The sequence below is a fragment of the Convolutriloba macropyga genome, chromosome 12, assembly GCF_964194025.1.
Source record: "Convolutriloba macropyga chromosome 12, txConMacr16.3, whole genome shotgun sequence".
Classification (NCBI taxonomy): Eukaryota; Metazoa; Xenacoelomorpha; order Acoela; family Convolutidae; genus Convolutriloba; species Convolutriloba macropyga.
The window spans coordinates 37,433,275-37,454,078 of record NC_134479.1 but is presented as its reverse complement, the minus strand read 5'-3'; the positions used below and the strand labels follow the sequence as shown (position 1 = coordinate 37,454,078).

The following is a 20,804-nucleotide window of genomic DNA, read 5'->3' as shown; positions in this document are numbered from 1 at the left end:
ACCAACCACACGTATCCTCTATTTGTACCAATTTTTGCCTTAAGTGAATTTAAAAAGGGTGTTGTTTTTTTTTGCTATAACGGGTTTATTTTTGCAGTGCCTGGTAACAGCTGTATTTTTTGGAGTGGCATCTGTTGGCTGTTCTCAAATTTTCTTGGATAAATTTAGTTCGCTAAAATGCAGAAATTATTTTCTTGCTGTAACTAATCCTTGTTGCTGATTTTTTGGAGAAAAATTGAGTTGCCGTCCTTTTTCATAAGGCTTTTCATTTAAGGGCTGCGATTAAGGGTTACGTCTTCTGTTAACCGTCCAAGATCTGTAAGCAGAAATGGTAAGGATATCTCCAAATTTATGTTGTTGCGACATTTTCATCGAGTCAACCCCAAACTCAGTATCATCGTAGTCCTTCTCAATATCCATCCTCAATTCTCAATCAACCTCTTGTTATCGTTTTTACCAACTGCTGTCGTGCCGGGACTAAACCTGGGTCAGTTTTGAACGCGATAGAAAACTTGTCTTTAAATGTCTTTGAAACTGTTTAAACAGTTACTCTGACGGTATACAACCATATATAATTCAGATTCTTCAACTTGTAGAGGTTTGTATTAATTTTAATTGCTATACATCTTTTTATCAATTTGATTGAGACAATCCAAATGTTAAGATACATTATTTTGTTCATTCACGCTTATGAAATTGAAACGCTGTTTACGAGGAAAATAAAACGGAAACTTGTTAATTTTAGCATCGTCGCTTAGTCGTCAAAATAACCGGCTAGCGAACAATTCTGGTGGTTCCAGCGGGACTACTAGCCCACGACCTTCGGCATCGACTGGCGATTCCGGAACTGCAGGATTGTCCAATCCAGCTGCTAGTGTATCTCCAGGTGCTGGTAAAGCATCGGTTGCATTTTCACCAACTCTTTCGCCTCAACGAAGATCTCAAACCTCTGGATTTCCTTCTCAGCAATTGGAGGTAAGCTGGGAGCTGACGTTTTTGGTGCTGCTAAATGGTTTGAGAAATTAGGGATCTTTTATTGTTGAGCGGCTCGTTATGGACCGCGTGCTATTACATAGTAAATCATAGTAAAATTGTGGTAATTCAGCTGGTGCGCTTCAGTGTAAATAATAGAAAACCACAGCTGAGGAGTGGTATTAATGGCAAGCATCCGAAATTTGGACTTGTTTTGAGAAAGTGAAAGTTTTTATGAGCAAGCTGTTGGACGTGCACTTATCGGATTCTCTAAACCTGAAGTATTGAACGTGTTCTTGAAGAGTCATACTATTGGTTGAAATGTTTACAAAAATGGTTCTATCTTTTAAATGATGAAATTTTTGCAAACATCTAGAATGACGTTGCAATGTATTCAGGATGAGCTTACTCTCAGTGAGAGTATAAACCATGAGCTGAAATTACGCTCAAGTTATCACGAGATGTCTCCATTTCGTGTGTCTTACTATGACAACAACGATTCTAACGGACCAAACAGCGAGGTAAAGGCGATTAGTTAGATTAATCATGTGTTGTCCTTCATGAAGTGCTCGCTTGTTAGTGCGTTTAAGATTTGTAACATCTGTCATTGGGGCTATAGTAGAAACATGTTTGGTCAATTGGTGAAAGTGGGAAATTTTCTGTTTGCTATGATATTAGAACACAGTTTATGAAACGTTGTTGAATTAATTCAATTATTTAATTTCAGTTAATTTCTTTCAATACTTTCCGGAAAATTCTAAGCAATTAAATTACTCGAATTAAGAGGTGGTTTAAAAGCAGTTCAAGCTTTGAGGGAAATGACCAATAATTTTTTTGTTCCAATAGAGCTGAATTTATAGCTATGCCTGTTTATAAAGTGATAGAAATTATCGTCATCAATTTGGCGCTTCCCTTCACTTGACGGAAGTTAGACATTATTAGGTTGGAGTAACTACCATGTGTTTGATGCAATTGTTTCCTCTCATATGTCGGGTTTCTTATTTATATTGAAAATTTGATCATTCAGTTCTAACTATTAGTTTGAAATGACATTTGATCACTAATCAAAGTTAGTTGAAAACATCCGATTCTGTTGTACGAAATCATGTTTGGCGTTCTTTTCTTCTCTAGAAAATTTATACAGGGTAAAAAAGAAACAGAGAAACAAATTCTAACATCTTAATGGTTTTTGATAGCTGCAATAGGAATAGCTGATTGGAGCTATTATTTTCTTTCCCTTGGTAGCGCCCAGCGGGCATTAAGTGCTCTTAGAGCCTTTCAGTTCACTAGTCTCCAAGTACGCTATTCACAGAAACTGTTTTGGAGACTTATACTTATGGCGTGATGGGCGGTTCATAGCGTTCTTAGAAGTTAAATACACCCCCCCCACTTTTGCCGCCCGGTGCACACCCCTTCCCTCGCCCCCGTGTCTAGCTACTGACGAAGCCAACCGCTCGCCGGTCTTTTGAGAGGAATTCGCTCGACGGTAGTCGGTTATGTTTACTTATTTTTAATAGCCGCCCTCATCTTCTCAGCCGGCTATTATAGCGCTCCTATTTTTTTTTTTACTTCGTCGAATAAAAAAATGTTTCGCTTTACCTCATTTTGCCGCCTTTTCAACATTTTGCGTGAAATCTTTTTGACTTCTGTAGGCTAGTTTCTCTCTTCTCTCATTCTGCTAAAATTGAATTTGAACATCAGTTGCTAAGCAAAGCAATTCAAAATGAACAGAGTCGGTATAAAAAATTGAAGTCAGAAATAGAAACGGGATAAACCCATAAAGCCCAATTTTAGATGCCCGCTATTTGAACGTCGTTCCTATAAGTCTTAGTTACCACCTCTAATGCTTATTGGTGTTGATAATAGCCCCTGTAGCCTCTCTCTAAGAAACAGAAGTATGTTCAACTACGAAATGCCATCAAAATAAATCGGACTTAAAAAATATTTTTGTACAAAAATCTTTTTTTTTCAATATATTCTGTTATTTCAATCCCAATCATGCTTATTGGAATCAACGGCGGCTATTTTCCGGCAATCTGCCGGGTATGTTTTTCTGAATATTTTTTAATAGCCGCGATGCGATAGCGGCTATTATTGGTTTTTTTGGCATCGTGGTTTTTTTTACAATTCAAGGAATTTGAATTGTATTGATGCGCTGTCTTTTTTTAAAGATCTGTTCATACTTTTTTCGGTTTTTTTCACGTCAGCTAGTGTTTTTCATTACTTTTTCTCAAAAATGTTGACTGAATTTTGCAAGTGTTTATTATACTTTTTGATGTCTTATCATTTAATCTCATTGGGGACAGGTCTCTGATGCTGCTAATAGAGGTTAAGTTTATCGATTTAATCGTTTTTGTTGAAAGCTAATGCTTTCTATGACTTTAACACTAATTGTGTTCAATAATGATTATCGAATTTTGTTTTTGTGTTCTCTTTTCAACTTTGTCGTCCTAACTCTTCGTCGCATTATTGACAAGTCTTATTGGTTGCTAACAAGCCTTCAATTAACGCAAGTCATTTCGGTTTGTAGATATTGTTTTTTGAGACGTATACGCTTGTTCGTTTTTAAAAGAAATCTTAGTGATTTTTTTAAATTTCGCTAGTATTTGTTTTTATTGCTGTCTTATTACTTAATATCATTGATGACAGGTCTGAACGGTGGTCATTGAGGACTCAATTAGTTGATGTAGTTTTATCTTTCAGTGGTTTTTGCGTTTTGTGACTTTTATACTATGTGTTTTCAAAAAGTTTCAGCAAGTTTTTTACCAATGTTTCGTTATTTTTGTTTTATCATTTAATATTATTAGTGAGAGGAATCATCGAAATTTAATGACAGGTTGCTATTTAGAAGTAGAGGATTATAGTTGGTAATTTGAGTTCATAGCAGTTGCTATTTGATGTTGATCCTGTGTTTTCAAGAAATAAAAGTTGAATTTTTAGTCTTGCTTGTTTTTGTTCGTGTTGATTATTGCTTAGTCGCATTACTTACAGCTCTCATTTGCCTTTTAAAGTGGATTAATTGATTGTCCGGTCATGAATATTTTGCAATTCTTTGAATTGTATTTCAGGACTTGTCCTGCTATATTTTAAATTTGTCTTCTCCATCGATTATTCTTTCTGCCTGTCTTGGAATTGACTTTTTGAATTTCTTCAGTGACTTCTGGTGCTTTGCAGTTAAAATTTGAGCGCGTGACGTCATTTCTGCTTTTAGGTCAATTGCGTTATTTACCTCACTCGAAAAAAATTACTCCTGAACTCACTTATGGAACTTTAAATTTTATGAACATTTACTAGTTAAAGATCAATAGTGTGCATCGAAGTAGTGTTAAATTTATATGCCCTAATTCGTGAGTGTTAGTCTTGAGTTTTTAATTTGAATTGTCAACTTCAAAAATGCTCGTTTAGGGTTTTTTCTTTATAGAGCGTATGTGTCTCATAAAAATGACAGTCCAAGTTTAACCCAAAAAGTCTTGTGGTCTATTAAAGGACTGGTTGTCGATCTGTCCATCTTATTTCTTTAGTTGTTTCATTTCTTTGAAGGCCACAAGCTTCTATCGCGGCTATTTTCCGGCAATCTGCCGGCTATGTTTTTGACAGTGGTACATATAGCTAGCCGTTTTCAACTTTTTCCCCTCCATTTGGCCCATTTTTCTCTTTGTAAACAATTTTTTGTAGTAATATTTGACCTAAGCTTTATTATTAGGGAACCCTTCCGATTTGTTTTCAGTTTCTGCGTTTACAGAGTTTTTGAGAGCCCAACAGTTTTTGTCAATTTCAACTTAGTTTTCCCGTTTTCATTAATCGCTGTAATTTAAAATTGGTATCGAATTTGTTGAATCTTGAATTGCTTTATTCAGTTATTGACTTGAGGTGGAGGTGTTCTTTTATTATAAATTCGTGCATATACTATCAATTTTGTTTATTTTATTTCTCAGGAATATAAATGCTCTATGCATTTGGTGAACCGCAAAAGCTAACTAAAGACCTTAGCTTAATTTTGTCGATGCATTTTTTGGTCATTTTTACAATGTGAATGTCACATCGATATTTTAGTTTCTGGCACATTGTTTCTACCAAATATCTTCGATAAACTTTAGCCTGATTCATCAGTTTTGAAATTATATCCGCCTGGATTGTTTAAAAACTCTCTGTTCATTTCATTAGATATTATGCAGTTTAAGAATCTACTGGACTTTTTGGTACAACTGTTTTACCTTTTTTTGAAGTGTCTCGGGCTTGTTTTGACGTTGCATAGCTTTTGTGTTTCAATCTGTTTCTTTTGTCTTTTCCTGATGAATTTGAAATTATTGATTGATTGAATTCAGTCCGTCTTAGATTTTTCAACTCGAGAACTGTCTGTAAAGTTTTTAAGATGTCATGATTTTTTTAAAAAATTAAAGTCATGTTCATCTCAGCTGATTTTCTGTTTTTTAATCTGCGCTATGCTTTCTCGAAGGATCTTTTGAGTCTCGGAGTGAATATTATTGATTTCCTTTGCTGGAACCTAACAATTAGCCCGGTGAGTTTTTGTGAAATGTTTTAGTTTTTGTCCCTGTTAATTTTTTCAACTTTACTAAATATGTACATTCAAAATTTCAAATTTTTGTTGTAAGTTTTCTCTTTGAATTCACGAGGAATATTTTGTTTCCTGAAAATTTGGTTTGCAAACAATTTTTGCGTGTATTCTGAATTACAGCTTTTCTTTCATTTTTTGCCTGCTTTGATTATGTCAAAATAATTTTGGTTTCATTAAGGTTTATATTGGTTTTCAAATTCAGTTTTTTCTTGACTCTTTTTGTTTGACTCGTTTCATGTGCCTGACTTATTTGTTTAATAGCCGCCCTCATCTATTCAGCCGGCTATTATAGCGCTCCTATTTTTTTTTTTTTTTACTTCGTCGAATAAAAAAATGTTTCGCTTTACCTCATTTTGCCGCCTTTTCAACATTTTGCGTGAAATCTTTTTGACTTCTCTAGGCTAGTTTCTCTCTTCTCTCATTCTGCTAAAAGTGATTTTGAACATCAGTTGCGCAGCAAAGCAATTCAAAATGAACAGGGTCAGTATAAAAAATTGAAGTCAGAAGTAGAAACGGGATAAACCCATAAAGCCCAATTTTAGATGCCCGCTATTTGAACGTCGTTCCTATAAGTCTTATTTACCATCTCTAATGCTTATTGTTATTGATAGGAGCCCCTGTAGCCTCTCTCTAAGAAACAGAAGTATGTTCAACTACGAAATGCCTTCAAAATAAATCGGACTTAAAAAAATGTTTTTGTACAAAAATCTTTCTTTTTCAATATCTTCTGTTATTTCAATCCCAATCATGCTTATTGGAATCAACGGCGGCTATTTTCCGGCAATCTGCCGGGTATGTTTTTGAATTTCCGCCCTGCTTATCTCTTTTAGTCTAAGATATTAGTCTCGGGGCTCAGAAGTATATCGGATGTCAAGTCTTTCGTTTTGGTAGCTTAATTTGTGTTTGCTTAATTTGCATCTAATATTGTCAAGTTTTGGCTGTTTTGGTTAATTGTATTTTTAAACCTTCATTATGGATAATAGAATTTTTTAAGTGAGCTCATAGCCGGATTGACTGATTAGTTTTCTGATTATACACCATCTACTTAATTCTCTAATTGACCTCTAGCACTTTAGATTACTCGAGAGCCTTTCAAGATCAACAAAGAAAGGGTTGCTATAATGATAAGGCATCGCGACCGAAATAAATTTGGCAAACTTTTTCAGATTTTTTCTAAATGGGTTTTTAATTGCCGCCGTCAGCCTCTCAACGGCTATTATTTAGGCGGTCTCCCTTTTTAAAAAATTCGCATTACTTTTTGATCACGTTTTTCGTTTTACATAAGTCACGATTTTCACGTTTGACTTCTGACTTGCTTCACTCACTGTTTCAACTCAATGGATTTTAAATTCTTTCACGCATTCAATTATACAATGTAGTGTTTACGTTCAAAGTCAAAAGATCAAAATTAAAAGAGACGGGATTAACCGATAAAGCCCGGTCATTAAGTCATTGATAATTAGGTTATTAATAGCCGCCCTCATGTTCTCAGCCGGCTATTATAGCGCTCCTATTTTTTACAATTCAAAGAATTTGAATTGTATTGGGGCGCTGTCTTTTTTTTTAAGATCTGTTCACACATTTTCATGATTTTTGAAGTCAAATTGGAGTAGTGATTTTGGTCGCGCTGAAACAGGAAATGGAGCGAAAAAGCGAGTGGTTTTACGGCGTGAAATTTTTTCGCTCTAATTTTAAAGTAGAGTGAGAAAATGGTGTTTGAACAAAAATTCGCTTTCTCGCTAGTGGTTTTTTGTTCACATGCGGCAATTTCACTTTGATTTTTATTGTTTTTTCGATTTTTTTGGATCGGGCTTTTTCTAAATGGTTTTCCCTATCTATTAATAGCTCATTCTAGGCCTAGTTTTTTGTGTGAACCAAATTTTCATTTCTCGCTAGTTGTGTTTTGTTCACATGCGGCATTTTGACACCGATTTTTTGTTTTTTTTTTTAATTTTTTATCTGATTTGTTTTAGAAATGGTTTTCACAATTCACTCATAGTCCGTTATAAGTCTTTTTTTGTTAAGTCAATGAAAATTCTTTGAATTGTACATCAGGACTTGTCCTGCTATGTTTTTTTTACTTCGTCGAATAAAAAAATGTTTCGCTTTACCTCATTTTGCCGCTTTTTCAACATTTTGCGTGAAGTCTTTTTGTCTTCTCTAGGCTAGTTTCTCTCTTCTCTCATTCTGCTTAAAATGATTTTGAACATCAGTTGCTCAGCAAAGCAATTCCAGAATGAACAGAGTCAGTATAAAAAATTGAAGTCAGAAATAGAAACGGGATAAAGCCCAATTTTAGATGGCCGCTATTTGAACGTCGTTCCTATAAGTCTTAGTTACCATCTCTAATGCTTATTGGTATTGATAGTAGCCCCTGTAGCCTCTCTCTAAGAAACAGAAGTACGTTATGTTCAACTACGAAATGCCATCAAAATAAATCGGACTTAAAAAATGTTTTTGTACAAAAATCTTTTTTTTTTCAATATCTTCTATTCTTTCAATCCCAATCATCCTTATTGGAATCAACGGCGGCTATTTTCCGGCAATCTGCCGGGTATGTTTTTAATTGCTCTCGAACGATTGAAGCAATTATTGCTGACAATTTGGTCTTTTTATGCAAAATTTTTGCTTGCCGGTTTTAAGTTTTTGCTCTGACTTCTCAAGTAACTTTTGCACGTTTTTCAATCCTTCATTTTTAAGTGATCGTAATTGCTCTCATTGTTTGTCGCTAATATAAAGCGATTGTGAGATGTTGAGGATCAAAGCCGTTGTTGCTGAGTGGTTAAGATGGGAGACTGCTATCTTGCAGGTTGAGGGTTCGAATCCCTATCAGTTTGTAGTTTTGCACCCTTAAAATATTGTTAAATAAGTTAAATTCGCTAGTTCATTTTCTCCCCTCCGCCAGCTGTTCAAGAACAATATATCCTGCGTTTGTCGGTTTGTGTTTGTTCCACTAAAATATGAATAACGAGATCAATGCTCAGTTCATTTGGGTTTTATTCATCATTTTTGATAATTTGTTAATTTTGAGTGTGAAGTTCCGATGCTTCCAGTGAGTTCCAGATTTCTTCCTGCTAAGTTTTCGTTTTTTGTCGTGAAGGTTTTTTGTACGACCATATGACGTCAAGCTCATTTCAGATGCAGGGTAGTTTCAGAAATGACGCTGTTTTGCAAGTAATTTTAAAACATCACAGCAAAGTTAATACATGGAAAACCTTTTTCTTCCTTAGGTTCTGAGGTCTTTTTTCGGTGTTTTGAGGCTGTGTTCTGCAAAGCTACCGCATCTATTTTCCGGCAATCTGTGGGTTTTTATCATTGCTGCAAAGATATGAGCTGAGCTTAGCTTTATTAGAGAAGGAAATTGATTTTCAATAGGTTTTCCCATTTTTTTAGCTGCGAAGCGATTAGCTGAGCGTAGCTTTTAGTTTGCTTTCAAATGAAGTTTGTAGGGATTATATTAGTCATGTGGTCTTTTGTATGCAATTTTTCACTTGACCGATTTTTCTTCTGACCCATTTGACTTTTCGTCCGCAAAAAGAGAGATAAACATGTAACACCCGGAGGGCATTAACTTCAAATCGCCAAAACTGTTTTAAGGAGAGAATATCATAGTGTGAAGGGCGGTTCTTATTGTTGAAAGTTTCAGCCCCTTCCTTGGTCCACCTTCCTCTAAAACCAAGGCGATCATAAAATAGTCTCTGACAAGTTCATGAGAGCCGAGTTGATAATGCTGCAGCGATTACGCTGGAGGTCAGGAGTTCGAACCCCTTCTTGGAGGGAATATTTTGTGCACACATAAAATATTATCCTGGTTACAGCCCCTTCTGATTTTGAGTTTCCCCGCTTGTCATTTGAGTTAAATTTGTCCGACGCTAGTCGGTTTGTTTGTTTGTTGAAGAAAGTTTTGTACCATTAAGTCGGAACCCCTCCTTGGTGAGACATTTTTTGCACCCATGAAAAATCATCTAGGTTAATTTATCTGAATTAAATTCCCCCGTGAATGCAATGTGTTAACTTTGATGAAATTGTTGTCTGCAGGATTTTTTGTTTCTCAATTCGGACTTCAGGCAGATTTGAATGCCTGGCTTCAGGCAGATTTCAATAATCTAAATGTCTAAAATTGCTGTTACGGAATCACAAATTGTATTTTAAGTTTGTCAAATTTTTTCGATGCATCTGGCATAGGGCTCTGTTGTCCTCTTTTCTCTAGAAATTCTGTTTGCGATCTAAATTGCAGCTGCTTCATCGTATGTTGTTTGCAGCTTCTCTTCTTTCCGCGAATATCACAAGTAAGTACTCACTGGACAATTCGACACGTTCAAAAGTTTAGAAAAACATAAAGTAAAACTTGAAAAATAGTAGAGATAAATTTGCATACTAGGATCACGTTTTTAGCTTGAAACTTGATTTCGTCTCAACTAAAGAAGGGTTGTCTGTTTAATTGCCCATCAAAGTGAAGTGCAGGAGTAAAGCATTGGAACATTGCAATTAGAAATGAACGCTTGAATTTTTAGAATGTAGATCACTGGACCAATTGGAGCTGATATACAATATATACTATTCCGCTTTTTTGTATTGTTTGGAAGAAACTATTTCACCGCAAGCTAGTTCTAAGAAGTTATTTGCTGGTCAATTTATATAGGGAATGGTGTTCTTTCCACGTGTGTCGTCTCACTGCAATCACGGAAAACTAGAAGTAGCCACGGAACTTGTAAGATAGTCACTTGTTCAATATGACACAATGCACAACATGGAACACTGATTAACGTCAATTTAATGTAAACTAAAAACCTAAAAAAAAATTGGTGATTCAACTCCTAATCTATCAAAAGCATCTGAGACGCTTTGAAATCTTTCGTTAATGTTGTGTGTTCTCGATATTGAGATTTTCTTTTGTTACATAGTTGGCCCCGCTAAATTGCGCTTGCAACTGATAATTTTTGCCTCATAAGTTATTAGGAGTTGATGAACTTATGGATCGAATTAGTAGAAAATTGTTTTAAAAGTTAGATGTCCAAAATTGCGTGGAAATTGTTCAGTTGTAATGGCTAAGCTGAGGCTCCGGTTTAGATTTTTTCATTATTGACTAACAAGAAATGTTCAGTTCCGTGATTTTAATGGGCACCACGGATGTCCAAAACAAAAACAAATAATAACATTTGGTTATTTACGATAATGCATTCTTTTTTTCATATAGTTTTCGTTCAAAACAGGTTGGCTCCAACTTTGGCTTTGTGTCAGCGGGCTTCACTTGGTTTGATTAAGGCTTGATAAAGATACGCGTTGTTGATACTGCTTCGAAATCTATTGCCAGCAGCTGCGTCTTTCTTATTATAGCCCCCAGCTTCATGGGGGCTATAATTTTGTGGGTGCTATAATTGGAAAGACACCAGCAACTTTGGTTCTATCATATATCGAACTCGAACATTCGTTTGGTTTAGGGGCAAGCGAAACTTGAACAAACTCAGCAATCGGTGAAACAGACGTTTGCAACACACAGGATGAAGAATATAGAGGCTTCGTCAGCCCCTACAGCTTCCGTCATTTCGGACATCAATGAACCTGAAACTTATGGAACTTTGAATGGGAGTGATGCTACATTGAGAAATAGAGATTTGGATACGATGCAGGTCAACAGAACTCCATCCGTCAATTCGGTTCGTTTTCAATCTTTTTGAACTTCAAATTGCGAAATTTAGTAAAAATACGCATATTGACGAGTTTAGAAGGCGAAGTACGAAATCCAGACTAATTTTTTCAACTAAAAGTCTGTAGTTATGCGGTGTTTTAAGTGGTCCGATGAAAAAAATAAATGATAATAAAGGAGTTCAATTCTGATTCTTCATTTCAATTGGTCGTTTCACACGAGAGTAGAAATATTCACAGGAGACTTAATTTGCATTTAGTTAATGCTATTTCGTCATAGCTGTTTGGCTGGCTTTGAGCTCTATTGGCGTGTTTCCTAAATGCGAACACCAGGAAATTCTAAAAAAATAAAGAACAACAGGTGGTCATTTTCATGCGTGGAAATTGTTCAGTTGTAATGGCTAAGCTGAGGCTCCGGTTTAGATTTTTTCATTATTGACTAACAAGAAATGTTCAGTTCCGTGATTTTAATGGGCACCGTAAACATTGGTTTATTCCAGGGCAACAGCTACGCCAGCATCAACTCTTCAGCGTGGGCGGCAGCACAGCACCCACCTTCAGCTGTCAACACTACTAATCAACCCTCATTCACAGGAGTGATAGAGAGAAAGGCTGTCATGCAAACGAGTGGAAGAAAAGCCACTATGCGAAACTGGAAAACATTCTACACTGTCGTCATATCACACTCGGTCAAATTTTACAAAGACGAGCAAGCTTTTAGAAACGTACGAGTTCGTTCCCTTTTTAGCTGCGTTGGTTTGCCGAACTATCAAGTTGATATCGCTATTGACTAGCACGTTGTTCTTTCAAGTTGTTGACGTCTATGCAGAGGTTCTATTTAATAATAGCTGGGACTACTTTAAAAATAGCGAGGTCTGTAGTGGCCTCAAAATTGTTTTTGCTCTCGGATCTTTTCGATTTTGCGTTCTGTTAGAATCTGATAAAACTGAACCTCCGCCGATGTTTTGAGTCACTCCTTTTTAACATTTTACTTTTTATTAAACATAGCTTAACGAGCATAGAAACTTAGGTTTATAATTGCTGTCTAGCAGTTACAAATTTTTTGTTTTCAGAGGATCTGTTATAAGCGAAGTTTGCAGTAACTGCATGATTTTTGTATCCCAATGGTAAAACTCTACAACATTTTGCCTCCCAAATCTTGGGATGTTTGTTTTAGGGTGAAACATGTAGCAGCTTATTGCCTCTCGAAAATGCAATATGCGAAGAAGCATTTGACTACCACAAGAAGAAGCACACTCTTCGATTAATCACCAAAGATGGCGGCGAGTACCTTTTTGACTGCAAAAACGAGTCGAACGCCCGCAGCCTGATGCAAGCTATGAATGAAGAAGCAGATAAAATTTCGGCTATGAGGTCGAACTATAACAATCCGCCTTCAACTTCGGGAGTGACGTCATCCTATGGATCAGCTGGTCGAACGGGCGTTACTCCGCCTAGGCCCCCACCTGATAATTTGGGTCCGATTTCGCCGTCGGGGCCTACTTCTGGGAACTTGAGTGTTCCTTTGCCTGAATCACCTACGCCTTCTCAAAGTAAGCTAATGTATGATTACTATTGTGATGATTTTCGCGCGGATTTTCATTTTTAAGAATTTCATAGGAAGTTTTGAGCTAACTATGTCATCATAATTTCTGATTTTTATGAATATCGACAAAAAGTAATTTTAAAATTCAATTTCTGATCCACTGCTAAATTTTGCAAATGATCAAAATAATGAATTAAAAATTCGACAAATAGTTGTTTTCCAATTGTACCAGGCCAGTTTTGGAAAATCATCCTTGTCAAACTCAGTTTCATTAATTTGTCTTCATTTGCACATTAACCATAACTGTTTGCTTGATCACCAGAAGTCACTATGAAGGCATGGCTAAAACGGCGATAGTTTCACCAACTCACTCAATAGGTTTCACGCCTGTTGTGAGCAACAGTGACCTATCCATCGTTACTTACTAACAAGTGTGTTAACAACGTCAAACTGGTGGGCGGGTATTATGCAATCATATCTAGCAGGTTTGTATTTTATTTGCACAAGAAAGCTGACTGATTTGATTGAAAAATTATTAACAGGCTGTTGAAAATGGTTTGAGTTTGCAATCATTGTAGAATTTTACTAATCAATATAGGTTGCAATTTTTGTAGAATAGATCGCCGTGCACTTTCTGAAGTCGAACTGTTTTCATCGTTATCATATCTTTTCAGCATGATTTCTGTTTTGATAGTTTTCCATGCTCTACAGTTGTAAACAGTACAAAGCTAACGAATTCAAATACTACGAATAATTTATTAATAGCTGTCGTCAGCCTCCAAGCGGCTATTATTTGGGTGCTCTCTTTCTCGCAATCCAAACTACTCGAAGAGGAGTAGCGGTGGATCGTTTTCTAATATTTTTACGACTCGAAGAGGAGTAGCGGTGGATCGTTTTCATAAATGCTCTCGGACAAAGTTTGAAAGAGAGGGTTCTTTTCATTCTTGTCATATTATTGAGAAAGCAAGAAAAGTAGGTGTGAGGAATTTTCGCTAAGCGAGCAAATTTTTATCCCCTGCGGCTTTTTCCAATGAGCTTATGTTGTCTCCAAGGTGTTGTCTCATTTTTTATAGCTGTAAGCTGAGCGGAGCTATATTGCGGTGCTCTTGGTTTTTTGTTTCGTCGTCTGACGCTCTTTTTCGTTTTAATTTTGTTCACACAGCAAAGCTGAAAAAGTCAAATTATCTGAGTCGCTTTTTCCTCTCATTTGTAATAGTACATTTGAAAATATATTTGACCATCTAAAGCAAATAATACTTTGAAGATTCAGTTTTGAGAATTTTTGACATGTTTGACGCTTTTGTGCTGTTTTTTTCATCAATTTTTTATTGGCTTTGGCGAATTCTTTGGTTCAAATTAGTTTCCTTAGATGTTTTGGCTGCCCTTCGATTTAATTGACATTAATTTTGAGTTCAAGATTTTGTAATAATTTTCAGCAAATTTTGGCCAATTTTATCTGCTTTCAACTTTTTTGTACTCCGCTATTTTTTCTTATTCTTCGCTATTTTTTATTGTTAATTTTTTTTTAATTTAAGAGCTATTCTATAGAGATTGCTTCTTAATTTTTTCTTTATTCTTTTAACCCACAATTTCGTCGTGATAACTTTTGTCTTCGGGATATTCAACCTTTTAGCTATACTGTTTTTAATCCCAATCATGGTTATGGAAATCAAGTGCGGATTTTGCCAGGTATAGGGTTGGCACTTTTATTTTGGCTTGATTAGTTTTGGAATGTGCTGCTGTTTTAATTTGCATGCTACAGTAGAGTTAGTGGTCTAAGTGAGCTTAACACTACTTTTCACACCGGTTTTACTATGCAATATATTAGTAATTGTTGAGATGTTTTTACTGATGTTTTTGATTGCTCTAAAACGAAGTATTATCTAGCCTTTATATTAGTCATGTTGGTCTTTTTTTGATGCGATTTCTCGCTTAACCGATTTTTCATCTGACCCATTGGACTTTTCGTCCTCAAAAACGGGACAAACAGGTAGCGCCCCGCGTGCATTAAATTCTCCTAGAGTTTTTCAGCTCAATAGTCTCCAATTACGCAATTCAAAGAAACTGTTGTTGCTCTTTTTTCCTAAAATTTCTTTGAAGTAGTCATTATGGCCCTCAGTTTAAACTTTGATGATCTCAATAAGAGGGCGTAGCGACTGGCGAAGTTAAGCTAATTTAAGAAAGAATCTGCTAATGCAATCTGCACAAAGTTCAAAACCTTTTCAGTGTGTTTGACGTGGCAAGTGGAGATCCGCAGATCCAAGTTGCGAAATTGCTGACAAATTACCTTAAGAAAAAAGAGATTGGGGACTATTGTTGTCTAACCTTTCGATATTATCGAAAACAGTGTTTTTCTCAGCTTTCGGCTAGTTTTTTTTCCATAGAAGTGTTTAACAGATTTTCCATTCAATTGTTTAATTGTTCTCAAACAAAGTTTTAAGCAATTATTTTAGTCCTGTTGGTCTGTTTTATGCGATTTTCCGCTTGACCGATTCTTTGTCTGACCCATTTGACTTTTCGTCCTTGAAAACGGGATAAATAGGTAGCGCAAGTAGGCATTAAATTTCATTAGAGGCCCTTAGTGCGTTTAGTAGTCCAAGTGCTTAGTGTGATGAAGCTACCGGGAAGGCCATAGTTTAAGGTTACAAGGTCATAGAGGTTTTTGAGACCAAAATGTTTCTATTTTTCATCGTTTTTCGAATTTTTTGTTGGGCAGTGTAAAATTGAGGCTCGTTAAAGTTGGCAAAGGTCCTTTGCAAGACATAAGTGCTTTTTATGACCATTTTAAGAACTATATGTTTTGGTACTCCAAACACAAACACGCAAATTTTTACTAATTTTCAAGTTTTTTTTATTTTTTTTTTCAATTTTTGAGTTTTTTCAGCCCTAGGTGTCATGGAACCTCCTATGATTTGATAATATGTTACTGCATTGTTTTTAGTGGTGAAGGAAAGGTTTTCAACATTTAAATATTACGAACTTTGGCTTTTTTTCGACAAAATTTGGAATTTTTCATTTTTTTTACGTTGTCATTATTCAGGTTTTCCAGCCTCAGGGGCCAGAAAAGCTCCTTTAGGGTTTGATAATAAGTTACTGAAATTTTTTTGGCCATGACATTGTTTTATTATCGCATTTTTTTAAAAAGATTGTAATTTTACTGTACAAATTTTTTGTCATTTTTTTTTTGGTTTCCTGAGCCTCAAGAGCCAAGAAACCCTGACGATAGGTTTTTGTATAGTTTCTAGATGTAATGGAATGTTTTTCAAGAGTTTATCATTACGAATTTTGGATTTTTGGATAAAACTTCAAGATTTCAATGTTTTTCAAGATTATATTATCTCTAACTTAAGCAATTTATAAAAAATAAATATTTGCACTTTTTTTAGTTTTTGGAATATTTTTGAGTTTTTTTATTGTTTCGCACCAGGGACCTCCTCCAAGGTTTTTTGATAAGCTGATGCAAAGTTTCTAGGTTGAATGTAATGTCATGCCATCAGTATTTTAAAACGTGAGTTTTAGAATTTGTGTTTGATAAAGTTTAAGTTTTAAATTTCCAAAAAATTATTATCGTGTTTCAATTTATGGATGATTATGAGCCAGTGGAAATTTTTAAGGCCTAAAATAAGGATACTGGATAGTCCCTTGAGACGATGAATTGGTTCTGATGATATTAAAATCACAAATTTTGTTAAAGCATGCAATTGTTTTAAAAGTTTTTTGACAAAAATCATTGTCATTTTCTGAGTTTAACGATCATTACTTGCCAACGAAACTTTGCCAAGTCTCACAGATGGGTTACATGACTGAAGTCCAGAGACAAAAAAATGTTTTGAAACAGTTTCTCACTTCGAAATCTGGAAACTTTTTAATTTTTTTGCTTTTTTCAGTTTTCTATGTGGTTTAATTACATGGCTAGAAAACTAGAAGTTGCAGAGTGGAATCTCATCATGGGGAATACCTCTCTCTCTCTCTCTCTCTCTCTCTCTCTCTCTCCCTCTCTTTGTCGGTTGGGGTTTCTTTCTTTCCCGTTCTTGTTTTCTCCCTCATACTCTATCTCTCTCTCTCTCTCTCTCCTTAACTATTTTGATGATGCCGCACTTCAGCTACTGTTATATGGCGTGATGTCATCATCTTTACCCTCATTGACGCTGAATTATAGTAGAAATGAATGAACATTGCTCTCAAACGAAGTTGGTAACAAATATATTAATCCTGTTGGTCTTTTTAATGCAATTTTTCGCTTGACCAATTTTTCGTCTAACCCGTTTCTTTTTTCGTCCTCAGAAACGGGGTAAAGAGGTAGCGCCCAGTGGGCATTAAGTTCTCTTAGAGCCTTTCGGCTTCCTAGTCTCCAAGCGTGCGGTTCACAGAAACTCTTTTGGAGACTTATACTTATGGTGTGAAGGGCGGTTCTTAGAAATTGATCCCAACTCCACCGCCCCCCACGTCAGCCTACCAATCCCCAACCCTCCTCATCGTTCAGGCAATAAGGGCCCTGTGCAGCCAAAGATTCCCCATGCCACCGTCCCCTCCTCACTGTTGCCCCTCCCCGGGTGCACACCCCGATGCGCTCATCCCGGTCGTTTGGGTGCTAGATACGAAGCCAACCGGTCGTTTGGGAAGAATTCGCCCGACGTTAGTCGGTTATGTTTCTAAGAATTCATACTCTTGCTTGTTCTTCAGATGAGTAACATCGTTGATAGCCGGCGTGCCGGATATTTTTAGACGCTGTCCCTTTTTATAGCTGTGAAGTTATAAGCTGAGCGTAGCTATATTGCAGTGCTCTTGGTTTTTTTTTGTTTCGTCGTCTGACGCTCTTTTTTCGTTTTACATTTGTTCACCCAGCAAAGCTGAAAAAGTCAAATTTTCTGAATGACTTTTTCCTCTCACTAACGGCATTTGCGCGCGTGACGTCATTTCTCACTCGCTTTTGCGAAAGATTTTAGGTTATTTGCGTGATTAGATTTTGATCATACATGACTTACCTCACTCAATAAAATGACTTTTGCACTTTAAAACTTAAGTTTAATTTGAATTTGTTTAAGGTCAAAGGAACTCTTATGTGCAGTAAAGGTCCCTAATAAGAGGCTTCTGTGGAATGAATTTTAACAAGCTTTATTAATTTATTGCTGAATGTTTTTTAGCCTAGTTTTTTGAGCGGCGCCAATTTTTTTTTCAATTTAGATCTGTTTCTGTTTCTATCTCTATTATATGGCACGCAGGTCTATTCTTTCGCAGCTATTCCGGCAATCTGCCGGCTATGTTCTTCTAATTTAGATTCATCATTTTGCACAAATCCGATTTAGAGGCTTGACTTTTGAAATGCCCCACTCAGTTTCACTTGAATGAGTTTGAAATGATTAATTTTATGCATTGTGGTGAATTTATTCGAAATCAAAATAAGCTCCTCTGTGTCCAAAGACTCAATGCTAATGAGTATTATTGTAAAGTTTGAAAGACTTCAGTTTAGAAGGTAAATTTGGTAGTTTTTCTCATTTAATTAAAATTACTTACCAATTTAATTCTTATCGACATTTTAATTGTTCTTGGCAATATTCCGGCAATATATGTTTGCCAATAATGACAAATCAATCTTTTCTTGATACATTTGTAGATTGATTAGGTTTGCCATCATTTCCGGTTAGTTTTCTTTCAGTAATCAAGGCTATGTATGAGAGGCACTATTTTTTCCATCGTTTCGAACAATTTGAAGTTTTGATATTTTGTTTAATTATATTGTTTAATTATATAGTTTATAATTACTGGTTTATTTTATTAATAGCCGCCGCCAGCCTGTCAACGGCTATTATTTAGGCGCTCTCCTTTTTACAATTCAAAGAATTTGAATTGTATTGGGGCGCTGTCTTTTTTTTACGACTCGAAGAGGAGTAGTGGAGAAGTCCTTTTTTTAACCAATTTTATTGGAGTGATTTTTGAAGCGAGAAATGAAACGCGTAAAAAAATTTTGAGTGATTTGGTTGCTGAACAAAAGTGAAAAGCGGAGCGAAAAGAGAGTGGTTTTTTGTTCATACCGCTGTTTTTGAGAGAGCGAGAAATTGATGTGTGAAAAAATTTTCTCTAAGCGAGCGAAATTTTTTTGTTCACGTGCGGCATTTTAAAGAAGTTTTTTTCATTTATTTTGGTTAAGAGGTTTGGTTATGATTTTGTTTTAATTTTAGGCTGGTTTCGGTAGTGCTTTGAAGGTTTCTGGAAATTAATATGAATTTTATGATAATTCGGATAATTCGGAGGTTTTTAATGTATTTTGCTGATTTTCGGGCTAATTTTTGCGTTTTTTTGACGATCATTTTGTTTTACTGGCTCAAATGGGTAATTAAGAAACGCCTTCTACTTGAGCAAGTTTATGATAACAGTATTGGTTACAGTTTTGTGGTTAAGAATCCTTTTTTGTTGTAAAATATGACAAAAAAATGGCGAAAATTGGAACTATTTTTCCCAATTTTTTTTTGCAGTTTTTTTCTTTTTTTTTCTGTATTTAGCTAAGTTTCTTTGCCTTTTTTTGATTTGCCGGTATTTAGAGCTATTTTATTGTCCGCTGACATAGCCCGTTAATGCAAAATTCAGCTCTCTAATTGGGAAAATCACTTTAAAGTTTTTTCAATCTTTAACGACGTTGTCACTGATTTTAATTTTTTGTAATTTTTCTAGCTTTGACCGTGTTTGCAAGTTTTTGCTGTCCGCTACTTAATCTTAGTATTGACAGATGTCAAAGACTTTCTGAATAACAATAAAAAACACACAGAACTTTACGTGAGATGTTGAGATCGAGTTAATAGTTTTACTTCCCTTGAGATCATTTGTTTTTAATAGCCGCGTCCTCAATTCTAGGCGGCTATTATAGCGCTCCTAAATTTTTTTTACTTCGTCTAACAGATTTTTGTTTCGTCTTTTCGTGACTTTTTGGAATTGACTTTTTCAATGACTTACCTCACTCAAAAAGACTTCTGAGTTCACTTATAAAACTTTAAATTTTATGAACATTTACTTATTAAAGGTCAATAGTGTGCATCTAAGTAGTGCCAAATATATGCCCTAATTCTTGAATATTAGAGTCTTGAGTTTTTGATTTCGAATATTAATTTTGGGATCTTTTCCGTTTGTGCCCCCCCCCCCCCCCCCCTCCAAATATTGCACGTGCATCTGGGGGGTGCAAATAATATGAGCTGAGGGGGCACAAACTGAAAAGATCCTAATTTTGAAAAGCCATATTAGGGCTTTCTCCTTATAGAGCTTATGTGTCCCATACAAATCACAGTCTGAAGCTAACCCAAAAAGTCTAGTGGTCTATTAATGGACTGGTGGTCGATCTGTCTATTTTATTTCTATAGTTGTTTCAAATCATGTAACGCCACAAGCGTCGATAGCGGCTATTTTCCGGCAATCTGCCGGCTATGTTATAAAATTATTTACTTTTTGTTTTTTGACCGTGCTTGTTAATCTGTTTGGTTTCTAGTATCTTACTCTCATTGTTATCATGCCTCATGTCTTGTGTCCTATGCATGAGACAAGATTGGATCAGTTTGATTTTTCCAGTTTACAGCTAATGTTTTGACTTTTAAACCATTAAATTTAATAGAATAAGGTTTCTTTGATTTATTGTCGCCTGAATTTGTTTTTATATTTTTTATCCCTGGATTGTACATATGAATTTTGGGATCTTTTCCGTTTGCGCTCCCCCAGTACGTTATGAACCCCCAGTTATCAAACACCTGTCATTACATTGTAAATCATTATGAAAAAATATGGCACATGCGTCTGAGAGAACAAATAATATGCACCCACTAAGCTGGGGGCACAAAAGGAAACGATCCGAAAGTTCTATATGCTGTTTAATAAGCTGGTTTATGTTTCAAAGATTGGATGTTTTAGTTGCATATTTTAATGAAGTTTATGGCATTTATTTTCGAAGAGCTGGGTGCAATTTGGATATCTCCAAATGTGCTATCGGTTGCCCCTTTTGCTTTGTCTCTGTATTGTTTCCTACAAATGTAATTTCTGATGCCCAATTTTTATCGTGTGAGGAATTACTTAATGTCTTGTTAT

At 35.7% G+C, this 20,804-nt stretch overlaps 1 protein-coding gene across 1 annotated transcript in view; it reads left to right on the top strand.

Moving 5' to 3' along the window:
* LOC142350486 (uncharacterized) overlaps positions 1–20,804 on the top strand; it is a 34,385-nt gene that overhangs the window by 7,124 nt on the left and 6,457 nt on the right. Inside the window, exons 9-14 of the mRNA XM_075402337.1 lie at positions 275–331; positions 746–975; positions 1,371–1,493; positions 10,990–11,205; positions 11,695–11,919; positions 12,372–12,747. Coding sequence (XP_075258452.1) covers positions 275–331; positions 746–975; positions 1,371–1,493; positions 10,990–11,205; positions 11,695–11,919; positions 12,372–12,747 — 1,227 coding nt within the window. The remainder of the gene's footprint in view (positions 1–274; positions 332–745; positions 976–1,370; positions 1,494–10,989; positions 11,206–11,694; positions 11,920–12,371; positions 12,748–20,804) is intronic.